At 44.7% G+C, this 19,248-nt stretch overlaps 1 protein-coding gene across 4 annotated transcripts in view; it reads left to right on the forward strand.

Moving 5' to 3' along the window:
- gpsm1b (G protein signaling modulator 1b) overlaps window positions 1-19,248 on the forward strand; it is a 283,643-nt gene that overhangs the window by 100,427 nt on the left and 163,968 nt on the right. For all 4 annotated transcript variants that reach the window (XM_038782318.1, XM_038782320.1, XM_038782319.1 and 1 more), the window contains 2 exons: window positions 1,426-1,561; window positions 14,897-15,039. In XM_038782318.1, coding sequence (XP_038638246.1) covers window positions 1,426-1,561; window positions 14,897-15,039 — 279 coding nt within the window. The remainder of the gene's footprint in view (window positions 1-1,425; window positions 1,562-14,896; window positions 15,040-19,248) is intronic.

Below are 19,248 nucleotides of genomic sequence, written 5' to 3' on the forward strand. Positions count from 1 at the left end.
GGGAAGGTTGAGACCTTCCTGCGTAGGAAGTCCCGCACCTGTAGGTACCTAAACTTAATCCCTCCTGTCAATTCAAATTTCTCCTCCAGCTCCCTCAGGCTGGAAAAGCTCCCCTCTATAAACATATCTCCAATCCTCTCGATCCCTGTTCGCTGCGATCTCCGTAACCCTCCATCTAGCCTCCCTGGGGCCAACCGGTGATTATTGCAGATTAGAGACCAGGCCGGGTTCCCTCCACTCCCATATGTCTCCTCCATTGTCCCCAGACTCTCAGGGCTGCCATCACCACGGGGCTGGTGGAGTACCGTGCTGGTGGGAACGGCAGGGGCGCCGTTAGCAATGCCCCCAAACTTGTGCCCTTGCACGATGCCGCCTCTACTCGCTCCCACACTGACGACCCCCCCCCCCCCCCAAGACCAATTCTTAATCATGGCTATATTCACCGCTCAATAATAATTACTGAAGTTCGGCAGCGCCAGCCTGCCCTCCCCCCGGCTCCGCTCCAGCATCCTCTTTTTTACCCGCAGGGTCTTGGCTGTCCATACAAAGCCAGTGATCACCTTATTGACCCGTTTAAAGAAGGACCGTGGAATAAAGATGGGGAGACACTGAAACACATACTGGAATCTCGGGAGAACCGTCATTTTCACTGTCTGCACCCTCCCAGCTAGTGACAACGGGAGTGCCTCCCACCTTCGGAAATCTTCCTTCATTTGGTCTACTAGTCGGGCCAGATTTAACTTGTGTAGCTGTTCCCATTCCCGTGCCATCTGGATGCCAGATGTACCAAAAGTTTCCCCCGACCACTCTAAACGGCCTCCCCCAATCGCCTCTCCTGCCCCTTTCCTGGATCGCGAACATCTCACTTTTCCCCATGTTCAATTTATAACCCGAAAACCGGATAAGTACTTAACAGAAAAATATTGCATTGATGCGAGGAAAGAATGGGGATGGCAATGAATTGTCCATCTCGGGGTCAGAGTGACTTCTCTGCCACTGCGAGTGCTGGATAAAGATATCCCCATTCCTCAGAGTCTTTACAACCTGTAATATGACCACTTTGCAAAAGGAAAGACAATTTGAGGTGGCAACATGCCCCTGCATAGATTCATGGTAAGCTTTGGAAGCAAATCTTGTGCTGCCATTTCATAGTATCTAGGCACAAGAGCAATGTTTAAGATGTATCTTGATAGACACATGAACGGGCGGGGAATGGAGAGATACAGATCGTTTGGGCAGTAAGTAGGTCTAAATAAGGAATCTGGATGGACGCAGGCTTGGTGGGCCGAAGGGCCTGTTCCTGTGCTGTAATGTTCTTTGTTCTTATGCATGTAAGTAAGTGCTGCCTTAGTTGTAAACAATTCATTACAGATGCTTAAGTTCCAGTAAGGAAATCAACTGGGATTGATCTTTCTCTCTCAAAAGGACCATTGGGGATCGAATTGGTGAAGCAAAAGCCAGTGGCAACCTAGGAAATACATTGAAGGTACTCGGAAACTTTGATGAAGCAATTGCTTGCTGTCAAAGGCACTTGGACATCTCGAGAGAACAGAAGGATAAGGTAATCTTTAATTCAAAACGGAGCAAAGTAGGCTTTCTTTTTTTCCTTAAATTAATTTGCATTTATGTTGCTTATGTTGTATTGCTGTTGATGGTTGTTTTGTGAGCAGATTGCCTTAAAGGCCGTGACGGTCACAGGTAAATATATGGTTAAATGTTTAATGCAGTGTTGGGCCGTGCGTTCCACCTGATCAGTATGTTGCAATCCTTATCACTCCCCACTGATATCAACGTTGCATCACTGTTTGTGTATAATTAACCTTCCCAGCAGTACAGTTAAATGTTAGCTCTAGTTGCTCTTTCCACTGCTATCCCCCTTATCGCAAGCTCCCTGACTGCCTTCGGCATGGTGGCCACAGCGTCTTTCGGTATGTGCCTGTCACGTGGAGCAGATTTTGTCTAACAATATGATGACCATCGGCGACGAGAGCTGGCCACCCCATTCAGCCCCTCAAACCTGATCCATCATTCAGTACGTTTATGGCTCATCCGTGTCTATTCACTGTGTGCTGTCCCCCTTGATACCCATTGCCTAACAAAAATGAGCTGAATGACCCACTCCCACTTCAATGTTCCCAAGAAATGCATTTGATGTTTGGAGTAGCTGAATTGTCACCAGTTCAATTGAATACGTGCATTCCTACTGTGGGAGTGGAGAATTTCTGAAACTATAGTTGACGGAGCACATTCCTTGGAATCGCACACTGGCCAGACAGAATCGCCTGGCTGAAGAATCAGCAGTGGGAGCAAGCTGACTCCTAAGATTGGTGGCCAAGGAAATGGGGTAAAATATGCAGAGAGAAAACTTTGAATTTTGAAATGAGTTGCAGAATAAAGGACTTCAATCTCTGTTATACCATTTGTGATCTCAGGGTGGCGTGGTGGCACAGTGGTTAGCACTGCTGACTCACAGCAGCAGGGGCACAGGTTCAATTCCGGCCTTGGGTGACTATGTGGAGTTTACACCTTCTCCCCTTGTCTGCGGGGTTTGTCTGGATGCTTTGGTCTCCTCCCACGGTCCAAAGATGTGTAGGTTAGGTAGATATGCCATGCTACATTGCGTGTTCGTGTCCAAAGATGTGTAGGCTAGGTGGGGTTATGAGGTTATGGGCATGGGATGGGGATGTGGACCTAGGTAGAGTGATCTTTCAGAGGGGTCGGTGCAAACTCGATGGACTGAATGTCCTGCTCTGTAAGAATTCTAATGGGCGTTTTATAGCTGTTGAATTAAAATGGATGTGTTGTTGCTTTCCCGATGTCGGTAAATGTGGGGCCAATTTCTGCCGTGCAGCGTCTCAGAATGAGTCGCGAAATGAGCATCCGGAAAATCTGTTATGGTGATTTGAGGGATAGATGTCGGCCAGGACATTTAGGAGAACTCCACTGCCCTGGGACACTTTAAGCCTACTTGGGAGGACAGATGGGATCTCTGTTTAATGTCAGTGCAGCACTCCCTGAGTAATGCTCTGAAATATTGGTCTGGATTATGAGCTGATCTCTCGGGAGTGGGACTTGAACGCACAACTGTCTGACTCCGAGGTGAGATTGTGATCAAACCTGACACCTTCAGAGCTTAGAATGGCAAAAAGGTTTTCAGGATTGGAGATACATTTCTGTTTATTGTCATTGACTTGGCTTTATTGCCCTGCAGTAAAATTGAAATAGGGTTCCAAAATTAGTTTAAAAGCCTTGCAAGTCTTCAGTTCCGTACTTTAGATGACTAGGTACTGAATCTTGTGCTTTATTTTAAACTTGCTGCAGCATTGGATCGATTCTGTGCTGTGCACCCTGTGAATACATGTGATGAATGTAGTAATTTCAGATACATTGTAGTATATGTATTTGGTGCCGTAAGGGTTAAAAGCTTGGGGGTGTGTGTGTGTTGCAATCATGTTTTAAAAATAAATCTGAGTTTGATAAGTTGAGAGCCAGGGGTGCAATTAAAACATCGTAAAAAGCTTGGGCTAATGGAATTTTGTTTTGATTAAGGGAGTTCCCTGTGGAGTTAATTAGATTTCAGCTTGGTAAGGTGATGCCATTACTGGGCAGAGTCAAGGTATCAGACAGTTTGCAGAGAGCAGTTTGGTTGTGAGCCGAATGATGCTGTGACCAGAAGGCAAGCCGTTTGCTCTCACTGCAGATCAGTTGACGTAGATTAGCAGTCTTTAAAGCAGTTCAGACTTGTCTGAGAACAAGGGGAGCTGAAGTAAACTGGAATAGCTTCTGAAGACATACAGCTAGAGTTTCTGCATGTTTCTGACAGGAGTCAGATCTTGTCTTTAAAGCATTGTCAAAAGATCTTTTGTTTTCAAAGAACATCTCTGTAAAGCAAGTATTCCTGAATGCCAATGGTATTTAATAGTGGATTGAGAACAGAAATTTTTTTCTTCTTGTCACTGGGTGGGAATAAAGAAAGCTAAGGATATTGTATTCATTATATTAAGTAACATTGTTTAAGGGGTAATTGTAAGTTATTTTAATATGTGAAGTAAAAAATATTTTAATGCTGTGTTAATAATAACGTTTGTTTTAATATAGCATATCCATGATATGAGTAGTAGGAGCGAAGTACCCTTTCCTCACAGTCTTACAAAATGAAAATAAAATATTGGGGTTTCTGTCCAGTATCCTGGCCACTGTTGGGATCTGGTCTGGGATTGTAATAATAAATATATTTAGCAAAGTGCAGCAGGTAGCTGAAACATGTAAATTGTATGCTGGCTGGGCTTAATTATATGCTTAGAGGAGGTAATAACTGAGGTTTCACTTAAATACATATAAAAGTGATACTTTCTGAAACTATGGTGTGGTTCCTGAAACGATGGTATTGTTCAGTTAGGAGGCATATGCTTGTAAAGTTTAACTCTGTAAGTAAATGTAAGACCGAGTAAAGATTGGCGTCGGTATCATTACCCACAAACTGGCTTTCTGCAATGAAACAAATCATACATTGTCCTGAGGTTATGTCCCTGATCTTGTACTGTGTTAGGGAGTCTCTGGGAACTGGGTCCACAATTGGGCATGGCTGACAACTGACAACAATCAATAATGGTTTCATTTGACTTTTAATTCCAGATTTTATTTTTTTATTGAATTCAAATTTCATCATCTGCCATGGCGGGATTCAAACCCAGCCCCCCAGGAGCATGACTCTGGGCCTCTGTATTACCAACCAACGACAGTATCTCTGTCTGTGTGTGTGTCTGTGTGTGTGTCTGTGTGTGTGTCTGTGTGTGTGTGTGTCTGTGTGTGTGTCTGTGTGTGTGTCTGACTGTGTGTCTGTGTGTGTGTCTGTGTGTGTGCGCCTGTGTGTGTGCGCCTGTGTGTGTGCGCCTGTGTGTGCGCCTGTGTGTGTGCGCCTGTGTGTGTGCGCCTGTGTGCGTGCGCCTGTGTGCGTGCGCCTGTGTGCGTGCGCCTGTGTGCGTGCGCCTGTGTGCGTGCGCCTGTGTGCGTGCGCCTGTGTGCGTGCGCCTGTGTGCGTGCGCCTGTGTGCCTGTGTGCCTGTGTGTGTGTGTGCCTGTGTGTGTGTGCCTGTGTGTGTGTGCCTGTCTCTGTGTGTGTGCCTGTCTCTGTGTGTGTGCCTGTCTCTGTGTGTGTGCCTGTCTCTGTGTGTGTGCCTGTCTCTGTGTGTGTGCCTGTCTCTGTGTGTGTGCCTGTCTCTGTGTGTGTGTTATGGGGAGAAGGCAAGAGAATGGGGATAAGAAAAATATCAGCAAGACTCGATGGGCCTAGTGGCCTAATTCTGCTCCTATGACAAAATAGAAACTCCCCTGACAACCCACCTTATGCTAATCTGATATTTTGTACAGCCTTATGAAGGTTGAGGTGACCTTCCATACCTCAGATGTCGACTTGAAGAACTAACTTTAAAGGTTAATAGGATCCAAGCCTGTTGGTGAAGCAGAAGCCAAGACAGAGTTTTTTTATTGAGAGGGTTTATTGACTTGTTCAGTCTCACAGGTCTCCATTCGTGTCCCAGTTGTCCCCATGTCATGAATCTGCCTGGAGGCAGCAGTGGACAGTATTCAAAGGGCATCAATTGGTCTGCGTCTCTCCCGATAGCTAGTTTAGAAGGGCGGTTTAGATAATAATCAAGTGTGAACATCTTAAGGAGGTGAAACAGATTATAGATGATTTGGAAGGTCCCTACATATGTTAATGTATAGTCAAGGAAGATAATGGGGGCAGACAGCTCATTACACAGAAGGCACAATTAAAGAATAACAAAGATATAATTGACCAGAACATATATATATATATATAATCGCTTATTGTCACAAGTAGGCTTCAATGAAGTTACTGTGAAAAGGCCCTAGTCGCCACGTTCCGCCACCTGTTCGGGGAGGCCGGTACGGGAATTGAACCCGCGCTGCTGGTCTTGTTCTGCATTACAAGTCAGCTGTTTAGCCCACTGTGCTAAACCAGGTCCATTGTTAGTAATAAGGGGTACATTCTATATAAACTGCACATCAAGTAATTCATACACCTTAATTACGTGAGAATAGAGCAGTTCTGCTGGTGTATTTGTCTCATCTTTAATAAATAATTTAATAATTGTTATTCGACGACTGGGCTATTTAGTCTCACTGGGGTTTCACTTGTAACGTCACTGGAGTAGCAATCGGTTAATACTGTGGAGGCAAGGGTTCAAATCCCACCATGGCAACTGGTGGAATTTAAATTCAATGAACAAAACAAAATCTGGAAAAGCTAGCCTCAGTAATGACCATGAAACCATTGTTGAGTGTCATAAAAACCCATCTGGTTCTCTAATGTCCTTAAGGGAAGGAAATCTGCTGTCCTTGCCTGTTCTGGCCTATATTTGACCCCAGACCAGGAAATGCCTCCTGAGATGGCTGAGCCAGTTGTATCAAATTGCTACATAGTCTACGGAAAGGAAATAAATCATAAAGAGCATCAGCCATCGACCTGGGTCAAAATCCAGGAACTCCCTCCGTGGGTATATCTATAACACGTAGAACTGCAGCGGATCAAGAAGGCAGCTCACCATCATCTCCTTGAGGGCAATTAGGGATTGGCAACAAATGCTGACCTAGCCAGCGGCGCCCACATCCCATGGTCAAGTAAACGTCAAAAAGAAAAGTCAACATGTCACATCCTCGTGTTGTCAAACCTACTGGAGAATATGAATCCAGGACGCGTTTTTAGTGGGGCCAGATGGAGAAACTGGATATTTAGGAGAAACTGGATATTTATCCATTCCAAATAAAACCAGAGAGTTCACTTTCCTCGACCACTCGCTAGTGTGCTGTTGCTGCAGCTGGACAGAAATTCAAGGCGGCAATTCAATGAGATCTGTAAATATTTTCAATTTCTTCAAACAGACGTGGCTTACAAATGTTCAAAGATCAGACTTTGCTGATGGTTTTGACACTGGTACGGTAATGTAAACATTGCAGCAATGTGGTGAGGCAATTGGTGGGGGGGGGGGGGGGGGCAGACGAAGCATTGACGTCTATCCTGCCGAACACAGCTGAAGGATTCAGCAATCCTGTTTGATCCTGCTAAACCCTGTGAATTCCTCACCTAGCCTGTGCGGAGGATGTTCCACAGGTTGCTATGGTGTTATTCATTCTTCTCATTGTTTTTTCTTTCCCCTGCATTTAACATTCATAAGCTCATCATTCCCAATGACTGATCCAGGTTTTGTTTAAGTGCTGGCGATGGGAGCGGAAGGAAACCATGGTCGAGCACTGAGTACGCCCTGCTCGTGTTGTATTGTTTGCGGCTGGTTAGGGGTTTGACGGACGTAGGCCAAGTTTTTACCAGATCTATTGTGTGCTGCACATGTGGCAGGCTGCTGCAAAGCAATAGCAGTTGCAGAGTGTAGAGTAGGCAGCTTTCCATCACATCTGATCACTTGATCGTAATTGCACATTAAATAACGGCAATTTCAAAAGCATCCTTTCGTGGGCAAGGCCACACAAAGTCTATCCGAGAAACCCTCCTCTGCACTAATATTGTGTATCAACATCTGATATTGCAGAATTGTTCAATCATACAGCACATAAGTAGACCATTCGTCCAATTGTATCTGTGCTGGCCCTTTGACAGAACTAAAAATGAAGAAGAGAAAGAAAAAGAAAGTGGCCAAAAGAAGAGGCCATGACCCGGACTGAATACACAAACAGAAATCCCACACTTCTGTTCTTTCCCCATAGCCCTGTGTTTTCCCTTTGAAATATTTACCCAGTATGTATTCGATACTCGTTTACTCCCAAGAGCTGGCAACAGCGGGTTTGCGTTATTTGTTCACTCCACAGAGTAGGTTGTGCTGTTCACACTGTCATGTGAGTGTCCCTTCAAGAAAGGTTTATTATCAAGTGACTTGTAGCACATCGGGCTGTGCCTGTCAGGTGAGGGTTTTTTTTTTTGAAAAAACGTTTCAGTTTGATTGCTTTAGACTACAGAAGGAGAAAGAAGTGTTTCCCCCGTTTTTCTCTGTTTTCATTTTAAAAGCTGTTTCAGTAAAAAGCACATTGGGTGGGCGTGGCTAACTGCCTGGGTAACTTTAAAGAGATAGTTGCTTACCGGAAGGAGTTTGAATCTGCTGATTGGACCTGGATCAGAGTTTCAGGAAAAGGACCTGCCCCAGTTCAAGTGAGAATAGAGTGTGCTGGGCCACACCCTTGAAAAGGGTTCTTTGGTTTATTGGATTTTGTTATTGAACTGGAACAGCTAAGGGGGAATTCATTAAATGGTATCTACATAGATTACTGTAGCTGTGTGGTGTCTTTATGTTTGTAATTGATAAAAATTATTGCTGTGTTTTTATATTATGTATGTGTGTATAATATATATATATATATAAAAACACAGCAATAATTTTTATCAATTACAAACATAAAGACACCACACAGCTACAGTAATCTATGTAGATATATATATATATATGTAGTAATATATATATATTTTAACCACATTCTTAGAATAAACCTTGTTTTGATTAGAATAAAGCCTGTTTTGATTAAAGCCCCTAGGAAGTCTGATGAATTACACCTGCAGTGAAGGCTTTTGTGCTCATCCTAGCCAAATTCAACGTTAAGGTTATAGGTCAGGTGAACTTCACAATACACTTTAGAGTTTCTAAGCCCTTGCCCAAAACAACAGATGTCAGTGGTTTCCGCAATGCTGAAGAATGACACTGCGAGGGTTACTCATCAGCTGCCGCAAGGTGTTCACCATGTGTCCCATTATCAGAACACCTCATCTTTTCAGTTCTCGGTGTTCGCCAGTGTTTGGGTGCACAGGGGAAATCAGTGGCTGCCGAAGCTCTTTGCCTCTTAACGGGTGCATCTCTGCGATGGAGCGTGGCTGTGCTGTGGCCAGGAGGGCCACGGTTCAGTGTCATTGGCGGGGAGCTCCTGCTGCTGGTACCCACTGCCACCGAGCTTGGGCTGAAGTTGACTCTCAAATGACCAGCTCGTAATGGGTTTGATGGGTTTTTTTCTGGGAATGGGGTGGATGCAAAATGGGACAGCCCTAGTAATGGAAAAATTGAGCCTTGGTGCTGTGACAGACTTGCCGATCTAAAACTTGAAGTAGGTAGACATTCAGTACTCTGGTTAATTGTTGATAGGTGCTGGTTTGGCACAGGGCTAAAGAGCTGGCTTTTAAAGCAGACCAAGGCGGGCCAGCAGCACTGTTCAATTCCCGTACCAGCCTCCCCAAACAGGCGCCGGAATGTGGCGACTAGGGGCTTTTCACAGGAACTTCATTTGAAGCCTACTTGTGACAATAAGCGATTTTCATTTCATTTCATGTGTGACTGCCAATCGGACAGACTACAATGAAAGGAAGCTTGGATTTTTCTCATGCCAGTCTAGATTATATTTAAAGCCTAAATTCTCATTGGTTATGGTGGTCTAGCTGACCACCAACAATGTCTCCGTAGTAATTAGCTTACATGTTATTGAGGTAGGCTGAGGGGCTGGTGGTCCCAAATATCTTGCATGTTGTGCCTGAGCTTTCTGAAATGAGATATATGGGGTGGATCTCCGACTCCCCCACCGGGTCGGAGAATCGCCAGGGGAGCCGTGAAACCCGCCCCGCCGCACCGATGCCAGCTGCCGTCTTCTCTGGTTTTCGGGCGGGGATCACGTCACGTCGGTCGGGGGCAGTCGGCAAGTGCGGAGGATTCCTGGTGCCAACTTCCTGGTGGCCCGACGCCGGAGTTGTTTGCACCATTCTTGCTGCCAGCGTCGGTCCATCCCGCCGATTGCAGGAGAATCCCGCCCATGGGGTCTGGGAGGAGAATGTGCTCTACAATTCAGACAAATGTAACCCCAATATCTAGAATTTTGAATCGACTCGCTGGGACAGAAGCTGGTCCAGGATCTGCAGGACAGATACTGAGACCCCATGGGCAATTTAATTGGCAGCGATCCATTAAGAGGCTGCCATCATAGAACATATAACAATAGAACATACCGTGCAGAAGGAGGCCATTCGGCCCATCAAGTCTGCACTGACCCGCTCAAGTCCTCACTTCCACCATCCCTGTAACCCAATAACCCCTCCTAATCGTTTTGGTCACTAAGGGCAATTTATCATGGCCAATCCACCTAACCTGCACGTCTTTGGGCGGTGGGAGGAAACCGGAGCACCCGGAGGAAACCCAGGCAGACACGGGGAGAACGTGCAGAATCCGCACAGACAGTGACCCAGCGGGGAATCGAACCTGGGACCCTGGCGCTGTGAAGCCACAGTGCTATCCACGTGCTACCGTGCTGCCCTCAGGAATAGTGCAGCCAACCCAACCAGAGGGCTGGCAGCTGGGCACACTCGGCACTGCCACGGGTAGAGGTGGTCGCAGTTGAGGCTGCAGGAAGATAGGGGGCGAGGGTGAACCCTCCAGCAGCAACGTCAGAGCTATGTGATTTAATTCCTAAGCACCACGTAGAGCAGGGTGGACTGAAAGATGCATTTCATGTGATCATGCAATATCCAGACTCTTGAGGTGTGCGTCATTTAGATACGTGTTTCACCTGCAATCAGCTTTAATTTTTTTTTAATTGGCTATTTAGGGGCTGGTTTAGCACACTGGGCTAAATCGCTGGCTTTTAAAGCAGACCAAGCAGGCCAGCAGCACGATTCGATTCCTGTACCAGCCTCCCCGGAGAGGCGGCGGAATGTGGCGACTAGGAGCTTTTCACAGTAACTTCATTGAAGCCTACTTGTGACAATAAGCGATTTTCATTTTTCATTTCATTATTTGCTCCTCACTTCATGTAATGTCGGGTTAGCCTGAGGTCATGAAAGATGTGATGCAGGTACAAGTCCGAGGTTTCTCCTGTAGGAGCAAGGAGAAGGAACAGCGTAAATGTCCCAATTGTATAATATTCCCACCTGTTTATGAAACCTGAAATGGATATCCATTTCTGTATAAGGTGGATTGCCACTCCGCCACATTGCATTCAAATTAAGCTCGGTCTGGATAACTGCAATTCATCCCTGTTGGCGAAGTTATACCGCAGAGCCTGTTGTGCCTTTCTATTCAGCGGCGATGTTGTACTGTCACACTTTAATTTGGCTCCTTCCAGAAGGAGGGATCCTTCTTTTGACTTATCACAGAATGGTTAATTCAGAGCCAGAACCTGATAACGTCTACTCCCTTTCCATGGCTAAACCCAAGAGACAGATGGTATCAGGCGGGTATTGTCTAGAGATTTTCCAGTGTTTAGCCTCAATCTGATGAATGTGCCATGGATGAGTGCACCCTTGTGAATCAGTTGCCAGATCACTGGAATGCTGCCATTGCACAAACCCTTGTGGCTTTCTGGTCACAAGACATAATAGAATTCTTTAGTGCAATTAGTTAAGTGTGGCATAATTGAAAGAATATGTTTGCTTTGCTAAATACAGTGTGAGGTCTCTTGAACTATCAAGATAAACTAAATGATTCACCTATAACTTAACTGCTCGATCACCGTGCAGAGAGTTGACGTCAGTCAGCATCTGTGGGACGGATATTCGGCTTTCAAATGGCAACCGCTGTATTCGAAGTACAATAACTGCTTGAATTTGAACAGCACCTTGGATCGGCACAGCAGGGAGGTAGATGAGGGAACCGGTCCAGAGCATGAAAGGAGAGTTAGGAGGTGTGACACGAGAGCTGGATTGAAATATTTAGTTTAGAAATGTTTTATTGCACTGGCGGCACAGTAGCACAATGGCTAGCATTGTTGCTTCACGGCGCCAGTGACCTGGGTTCGTCTCCTGGCTCGGGTCACTGTCTGTGCGGAGTCTGCACCTTTTCCCCATGTCTGCGTGGGTTTCCTCCCACAGTCCAAAGATCTGCAGGTTAGGTGGATTGGCAATGCTAAATTGCCCCTTAGTGTCCAAAAAAGGTTGGGTAGGGTTACTGGTTTATGGGAATAGGGTAGAGAAGTGAGCTTAAGTAGGGTGTTCTTTCCAAGGGCCAGTGCAGATTCGATGGGCCGAACGGCCTCCTTCTGCACTGTAAATTCTATGAAGAAAAGTGTGAGGAGGAATTCAGAGTTGAGCTTAAGCTGTTGAAGGCTCTGTCACCAATTTTGGGAGGTTTGAGGTGGTGCAGTGGTCTACAACTGCCCCAGTGTTTTAAGAAGCTGCATTATTTACCATCCACAAACCTCTTACCTTCACCTCCAGCCTATTTGTTAAGTGCATCACCTGTTATGAGTAGTGCCTTTAGCATAATTTGCCACTAATAGCTGATGAGGTTAAGTAACATTTGCTTAACTGCTATCATTATCTGTATCGTTAATATTAAGTTGAGTGGACTAAAAAAAAGGCGAAACCGACCCAGCTTGAAGTGCACAATTGCACAATTCCGTCTCGTATTCCCCTCCATCACTGAGATTGCCTACTTCAACTTCTGTAATGTTACTCATTTCCATCTCTGCCTCTGCTCAGCTGCTGCTGAAGAAACCCGCACTCCAGCCTTTGTTATCTCTAGACTTGACTCTTTCAATGCTCTGCTGCCTGTATCCTAATGTGGAACATGTTCTCTTCAACTGTGCTCACTCACCTACTTGGGTTGCAGGTCTGGCACGCCTTGATTTTAAAAATCTTTTCCTGGATTCCAAACCCCTTTGTGGTCTTGGCTATCACTGTAACATTCTCCAGCCTGGCAACCCTCTGAAATCCTGCATATCCCTGCTTTTTGTTTCCGCAATATCGATGACCGTGCCTTCAGCTGTTTAGCCCCTAAACTCTGCATTTTATTCTCTGCCCCACCACCCCACTCCTTTAAAGTTGCTACTTGAAACCTAACTAATTTTCCCCAACATCTCCTTATGTGGCTTAGCGTCAAAGTTTGCTTGATGACACTCCTTTGAAGGACCTTGTCGTTTTATTGGATTGAAAACATTATTTTGATGCAAACCTCTGGTTAATTTGAACTCCTAACAGATGGTCCTCACCTTGTCTTTGCCTTTCTGACTGATGTCCTGCATTTTTCTTGCAATTTCTATGTTTATTTCACGTTGTCAGCATTGCATTTTCTTTTGTTTTCCACCTAACCAGACTGTGCTACGTGACAAATAAGTCTCCACCTCGTCTTTGAGTGCGATCTCAGAGGAATACCATCTGCTGAAGTAACTTGATGAATTGCGGTGACAAAGTTAACTTGTGCAACATAATTGTTTTTCCCATTCATAGTAATTAATTAATGATGCATTTGTAGGCAGAAGTGTGATAAACCGGGGACTCGTGTGTTTGCTTTCTATAGCTTAGCAACATCTATAATTTTAAAAACCGAAGCTCGTCATAAAATCACTGGGGAGTCTTGCCTGTGTCCATTTCTAAAAATGAATGGTAAAGGGATTCCATTACCGTATGTTCTGCATTGTTGAGTCTTTTATTTAAAGAAAGATTTTTGCTGCTTATATTCTGATAAATTCATGGGGTGTGCATGAACGTCTGGGGGATTATTACCGAGTGCAATAAAGCTCTATAGTAATTAGCCATGTGGAGGGATCATGATTTTATATTGATTATGAAGGTATCAGTTATTCATAAGGGACCATGTAAACACGCTCTGCATTAAACTATTTAGACAGTGCACATGAGAACAGATATATATGGGTACAAAACGAGAATAGCTTTAAATTGAGGGGTGATAGATATCGGACAGATGTCAGAGGCAGTTTCTTTACTCAGAGAGTAGTAGGGGTGTGGAACGCCCTGCCTGCAACAGTAGTAGACTCGCCAACTTTAAGGGCATTTAAGTGGTCAATGAATAGACATATGGATGAAAATGGAATAGTGTAGGTCAGATAGGCTTCAGATGGTTTCACAGGTCGGCGCAACATCGAGGGCCGAAGGGCCCGTACTGCGCTGTAGTGTTCTATGTTCTAAGACATCAGAGATGTGCTGTGTTCTGCTCACAGGCAAAAATGAAACTGAGACTGTATTGCATGACACACTTCCCTTCTCGTGATGTCATGCTGCTACTCCTAAAAGGCATTGTACAACAGAAGGTTGGAGAGTAATTAGCACAAATGCAAGACTGATACCCAGAATATAGCCTACTAAGCGGCAGCGAATTGGAAATACGCTGCGAATTGGAAAGGAAAAATAATGCGGATGCTGGGAATTTGAAATGTAAACAGAACATCCTGGAAATACTCTGGTCAGAAAGAGAACCCACGTTAAGTTTCAGGTTTCTGCATTTCCATTGGAAATTTCTGAGATCTGGAACGGATTTAACAACAAATTCAAACTTTATGAATCATAGCCAGTCCTCCCATCTTTTTGGACAGCAGTAGCTGGTACTAATTCTGCTGTTGCCATCTGCAGCAACTCTAGATTTACCTTTTGATGCTTTAGTTGTGTTGTCACCACCCCTTTTGGCCTGACACTATTATCCCTTTTGTCATTTAAAGCACCTTGTCACCACTTTATAGACCTTTTTTATTTGTTTGTTTCAACCCGTTACATCTTTTAGGTTTTTCCAGTTTCAACAACAACTCAGTCTTGGCTTGTTAACTCTGGTTCTCTCCTCTGCTGCTGCCTGATCTGGGAATTTCACGCATTTTCTTTTGTTTAATTTTCTACTAATTTTGATCCGTCTCTCTGCACTGTGCTGCTTGTGGATACTCAGTCAGTTAATTTGTCAACTGTGCATTGAATTTCAAGTATGTATTCCCAGTATTTGAGTTCTGCAATAAAAACAAGACCGATTGTTCATGTTCCTGAGGCCCACACTTAGCGCCACATCTGCACACTTGTTTCCCTTTGTCAAATGTCACTTTTTTGCCCAATAGTTAATCGTGACCTTCAAAAGCAAATGTTCATCTAATGAAGAATCTCGCTCCTCTCTCCTGCCCAGGTTGGTGAAGCGCGAGCACAGTATAATATTGGGAATGTTTTTCACGCCAAAGGGAAACAGCTGTCCTGGCTCCTGGTCCATGACTCCGGAGACTTGCCTGATGAAGTGAAGGAAACTTTGGAGAAGGCTACTGAATACTATGAGTGAGTAAAGCAGCATCTGCACCTCCAACTTGCAAATTAAACACTTGGGAAGGGGGGAGAAAGGCAATCAAAACAGATGTTCAAGATGTGTTCCGGCTACCCATGAAGAACATACGATGCATACACAGCATTCCCTTTGCTCATACAGTCCAGAACCAAGGAAGATACCGTTGGGTTTAATTTTTCTGTTAAAACTTCCTGACTCCAATGGGCGGCACGGTGCCGCAGTGGTTAGCACTGCTGCCTCACCACGCTGAGGACCCGACTCCGGGTCACTGTCGGTGTGGAGTTTGCACATTCTCCCCGTGTCTGTGTTTGTCTCACCCCTACAACCCAAAGATGTGCAGGGTAGGTGGATTGGCCATGCTAAATTGCCCCTTAATTGGGGAAAAAAAGAATTGGGTATTTTAAATTTAAAAAAGAGAAAAAAAAAACTTTGACTTCAGGAAAGTAATGCGGTATATGAACTGACTCCGCCCTCCCCATCAAAGTATCTACATACCCCAAACATGACACCCTGAGCCCCTGAACACAATAACCCAGTTCCCCTGAAGAATGATAGCCAGAAGCTCGCTGTACTTTGTGAAACCAAAAAGATTGGTTAATTAGAAACCATTTAAAAAAAAAATAAAATAAATTTAGAGTACCCAGTTATTTTTTTTTCCAATTAAGGGGCAGTTTAGCGTGGCCAATCCATCTAACCTGCACATTTTTGTGTTGTGGGGGTGAAACCCACGCAGACACGAGGTGAATGTGCAAAGTTAGAAGCCATAAATGGTCTCAAAATGATACCGTGGGGCAGCTCGCTCAGTACTCTACCCATCACTTCCTAGGTCTGTTGCTTATCCATTCCCACGGTTTGCCTCTTGAGTGCTTTGAATTTTAACTAGGAGCCTTTCATATGGACCTTGGTGAAAAGCCTTCTTTAAGTCAAGGTACACCAATTTGTGGGACTTTCCACTTGAATTGTCATTTCTTCAGAGGATTTGACCAAGTTTTACTGAAGTATGTTTAAATAACTTGGTTGGGAAACAAAACTTTTATAAAGTAATATTTGTGTGTTTGTGTGCATCATATTATACTTACATGCCAAAAACTGCGTCAGGCGTGAAGAAGTGTAATGATGTATTTTGTATGATAATTGATCCATTGATTTATTTTTGGTGATTTTGTGTCAAAGAAGAACATTGGTCGGAACAACAGAAACTGTAAACCTTTAATGTCCAATGAAATATGAAGGCTACTGTCTTCTCTCTTGGACTTTTTATTAGACTATTGAATCATACAGAACAGAAGGAGGCCATTCCGCCTGTTGGGCATGTGCTAGTTCTTTAAAGGAGCCATACTATAAGTTCCACTGTTTCCTCATTAACCAGCTGTTTGTTTCCTTTTCCAAATATACATTCAATTCCCAGAACTCAGATTCATGTTGTAACCAACCTTGGAAGTGCTTGATGCTGATATTGTTGTGTGTTCGGTGTGAAATAGGGTCCTGCAGCTTTACTGGCACTTATTTTGAGGGCCAGCAAAATTCACATCAATAATTTGAGGCAATACCATAATGGGGTTATATTACTGGAGGCCTGAACTAATGATCCAGAGACGTGAGTTCAAATCTCACCATGGCATCTGGGGAATTTAATTTCATTTAATTAAATACATTTGAAATTTTAAAATCAGTCTCCGAGCTGGTGATCATGATACTACTTGGCCCTCAGGAATAACCAAGCATACTGCTCAGCACTGCAGCGGAAATAGTTTGAGAAGGTGGCTTCTCAAGATCACGCCACGATCGAACAATTAGGGGTGGGCAAAAAATGCTGGCCTTAATAAAAAGAAAATCCAAGTTTCTATTCTGTTAACAACACCCCGGGATAGTGCGCGGTCAATTCCAGCCCCACTTGACACTGAGTCGCAACATGATTGAAATTAACAATTAATTCTTAGAAAATAGCCCAAGTCTTTGGACTCTGGCTGACCAATAACTCACCAGGTTTGTAAATTTAAACATAATTTTTATTAATAATAACTGAGTAAATAAGCAGCAAATACAACTGGTTAACTCTTACCTATTTCCTAACCCCCGCCCATATATATATATATATATATATATATATACACACGACAGACAAACACAAAGGAAAGAGCGGTGTGAAGAAAAATAAAAAGGATAAAAGGTTCTGTTTCAGATGGGCCTCTTTCAGTTCACTTTTCTTCAGTCTGAGCCTTCAGTTTAAGGTTTTGCTTTCGGTCTGCAATGGTCCTGAAAACCGCGGGTAAGGGACAGACAGACCGAGAGAAAGACAAACAGAAAGAGGGAGAGACAGACAGAGAGAGACACAGACAGAGAGAGACACAGACACAAAGAGACCGACCTTGAACCTTCCTGGGTTCTCTGAAAACCCAATCGCCTCCTGTCATGGGGCAGAATACGGCCTTTGGCCAATTAATTGACCACCAGCCAACCAATCGAACCGAATCCCTCCAATCTCTTGGTAGCCACAAAGTCTGAGTTCCGTTGTTCAAAAGCTATATCTCGAATAGCACAGTGTACTATTTTGCAACTTTTCAGTTCCTCATTTCCTCTGCTCGACTTAAAGGTTAAATATCCATGGATCAAAATGACGACCACATAGTAAGAGAAAATGGAAATAAGGAAAACACCGGTATAATTTTTATAGCTTCTTTTCAGCCGGCAGTCTACATATTTGGACAATATAACAAAGCAGTTTAAGGATGAAAAACATGTACTGAAGATAACAACGTCCTTGCTTTTAATATCAACCAAGGATATTGGATTCATGAAACCTGTTGAAATCATTCTTGAAATGTGCAGTGTGTACAGAATCCTTTTTGTTTGAGGTCACTAATTCAAATTAAGCTCACATTTGGAATACTGACAATTTGGAATACAGACCTGGAATACTTGACCGTAAAGTGCCGCCCATACTATCTTCCACGTGAGTTCACTTCAGCCATTATCACAGCGGTCTACATCCCACCCCAGGCAGAAGTGAGGAAGGCGCTGGATGAACTGTACACAGTCACAAATAACTATGAAACAGAACACCCGGAGGCCTTGTTCATTGTGGCCGGAGACTTCAACAAAGCCAACCTCGAGTGTACTGCCAAAATTCCACAGCACATCTCCTTTCCCACCAGGGGCGACAACACTCTTGACCACTGCTACTCAAAAATCAAGGTTGCCTACCGTTCCATCCCCCGACCGCATTTTGGGAAATCAGACCATAAGACTGTGCTCCTTCTCCCGGCTTACAAGCAGAAACTCAAGCGGGAGAATCCAGCTAAGAAGGTTGTGCAGTGCTGGTCATAGGAGACAGAAGAGCTCTTGCGTGACTGCTTAGAGACAGTGGACTGGTCCATATTTAAGAACTCAGCGACTAACTTAAATGAGTATGCCACCACCGTCACAGACTTCATCAGCAAATGTGTGGACGACTGCGTGCCAAAGAAAGCAGTACGTACGTTCCCCAACCGGAAACCATGGCTCAACCACGAGATTGACTCCCTACTGAAGGACACATCTGAGGCGTTCAAGGCAGACGACCCTGTCCTATACAAGAAATCCAGGTACGACCTCCGCAAAACCATCCGAGATGCCAAGAGAGAATATCAAACTAAGCTAGAGTCACAGACAGACTCTCGGCGGTTGTGGCAAGGACTAAACAACGTAACGGGCTACAAAGCTAAGCCGAGCAGTATCTCTGGCAGCAGCGCACCCCTCCCCGATGAACTTAATGCATTCTATGCTCGGTTTGAGCAGGTAACCAACAATCCGCTGTCGAGTGCCCCAGCAGCCCATAATTCACCCATACCCACCATCACAGTTTCCGAAGTCAGGTTGGCCTTCCTGAAAGTGAACCCACGGAAGGCGATGGGCCTGGACGGGATCCCTGGTCGTGCACTCAGAGCCTGCGCATACCAGCTGGCAGAGGTATTCACAGACATCTTTAACCTATCCCTACTCCACTCCGAGGTCCCCACCTGCTTCAAGAAGACCACCATCATACCGGTACCAAAGAAGAACCAGGCAACATGCCTCAATGACTACCGCCCGGTGGCCCTGACGTCAGTTGTAATGAAGTGCTTCGAGAGGCTGATCATGAAGCGCATCACCTCCATACTCCCAGAACGCCTTGACCCACTTCAATTCGCATACCGTCGCAACTGCTCCACATCAGACGCCAT

This window comes from Scyliorhinus canicula, chromosome 21 (assembly GCF_902713615.1).
Source record: "Scyliorhinus canicula chromosome 21, sScyCan1.1, whole genome shotgun sequence".
NCBI classification, from domain to species: Eukaryota; Metazoa; Chordata; class Chondrichthyes; order Carcharhiniformes; family Scyliorhinidae; genus Scyliorhinus; species Scyliorhinus canicula.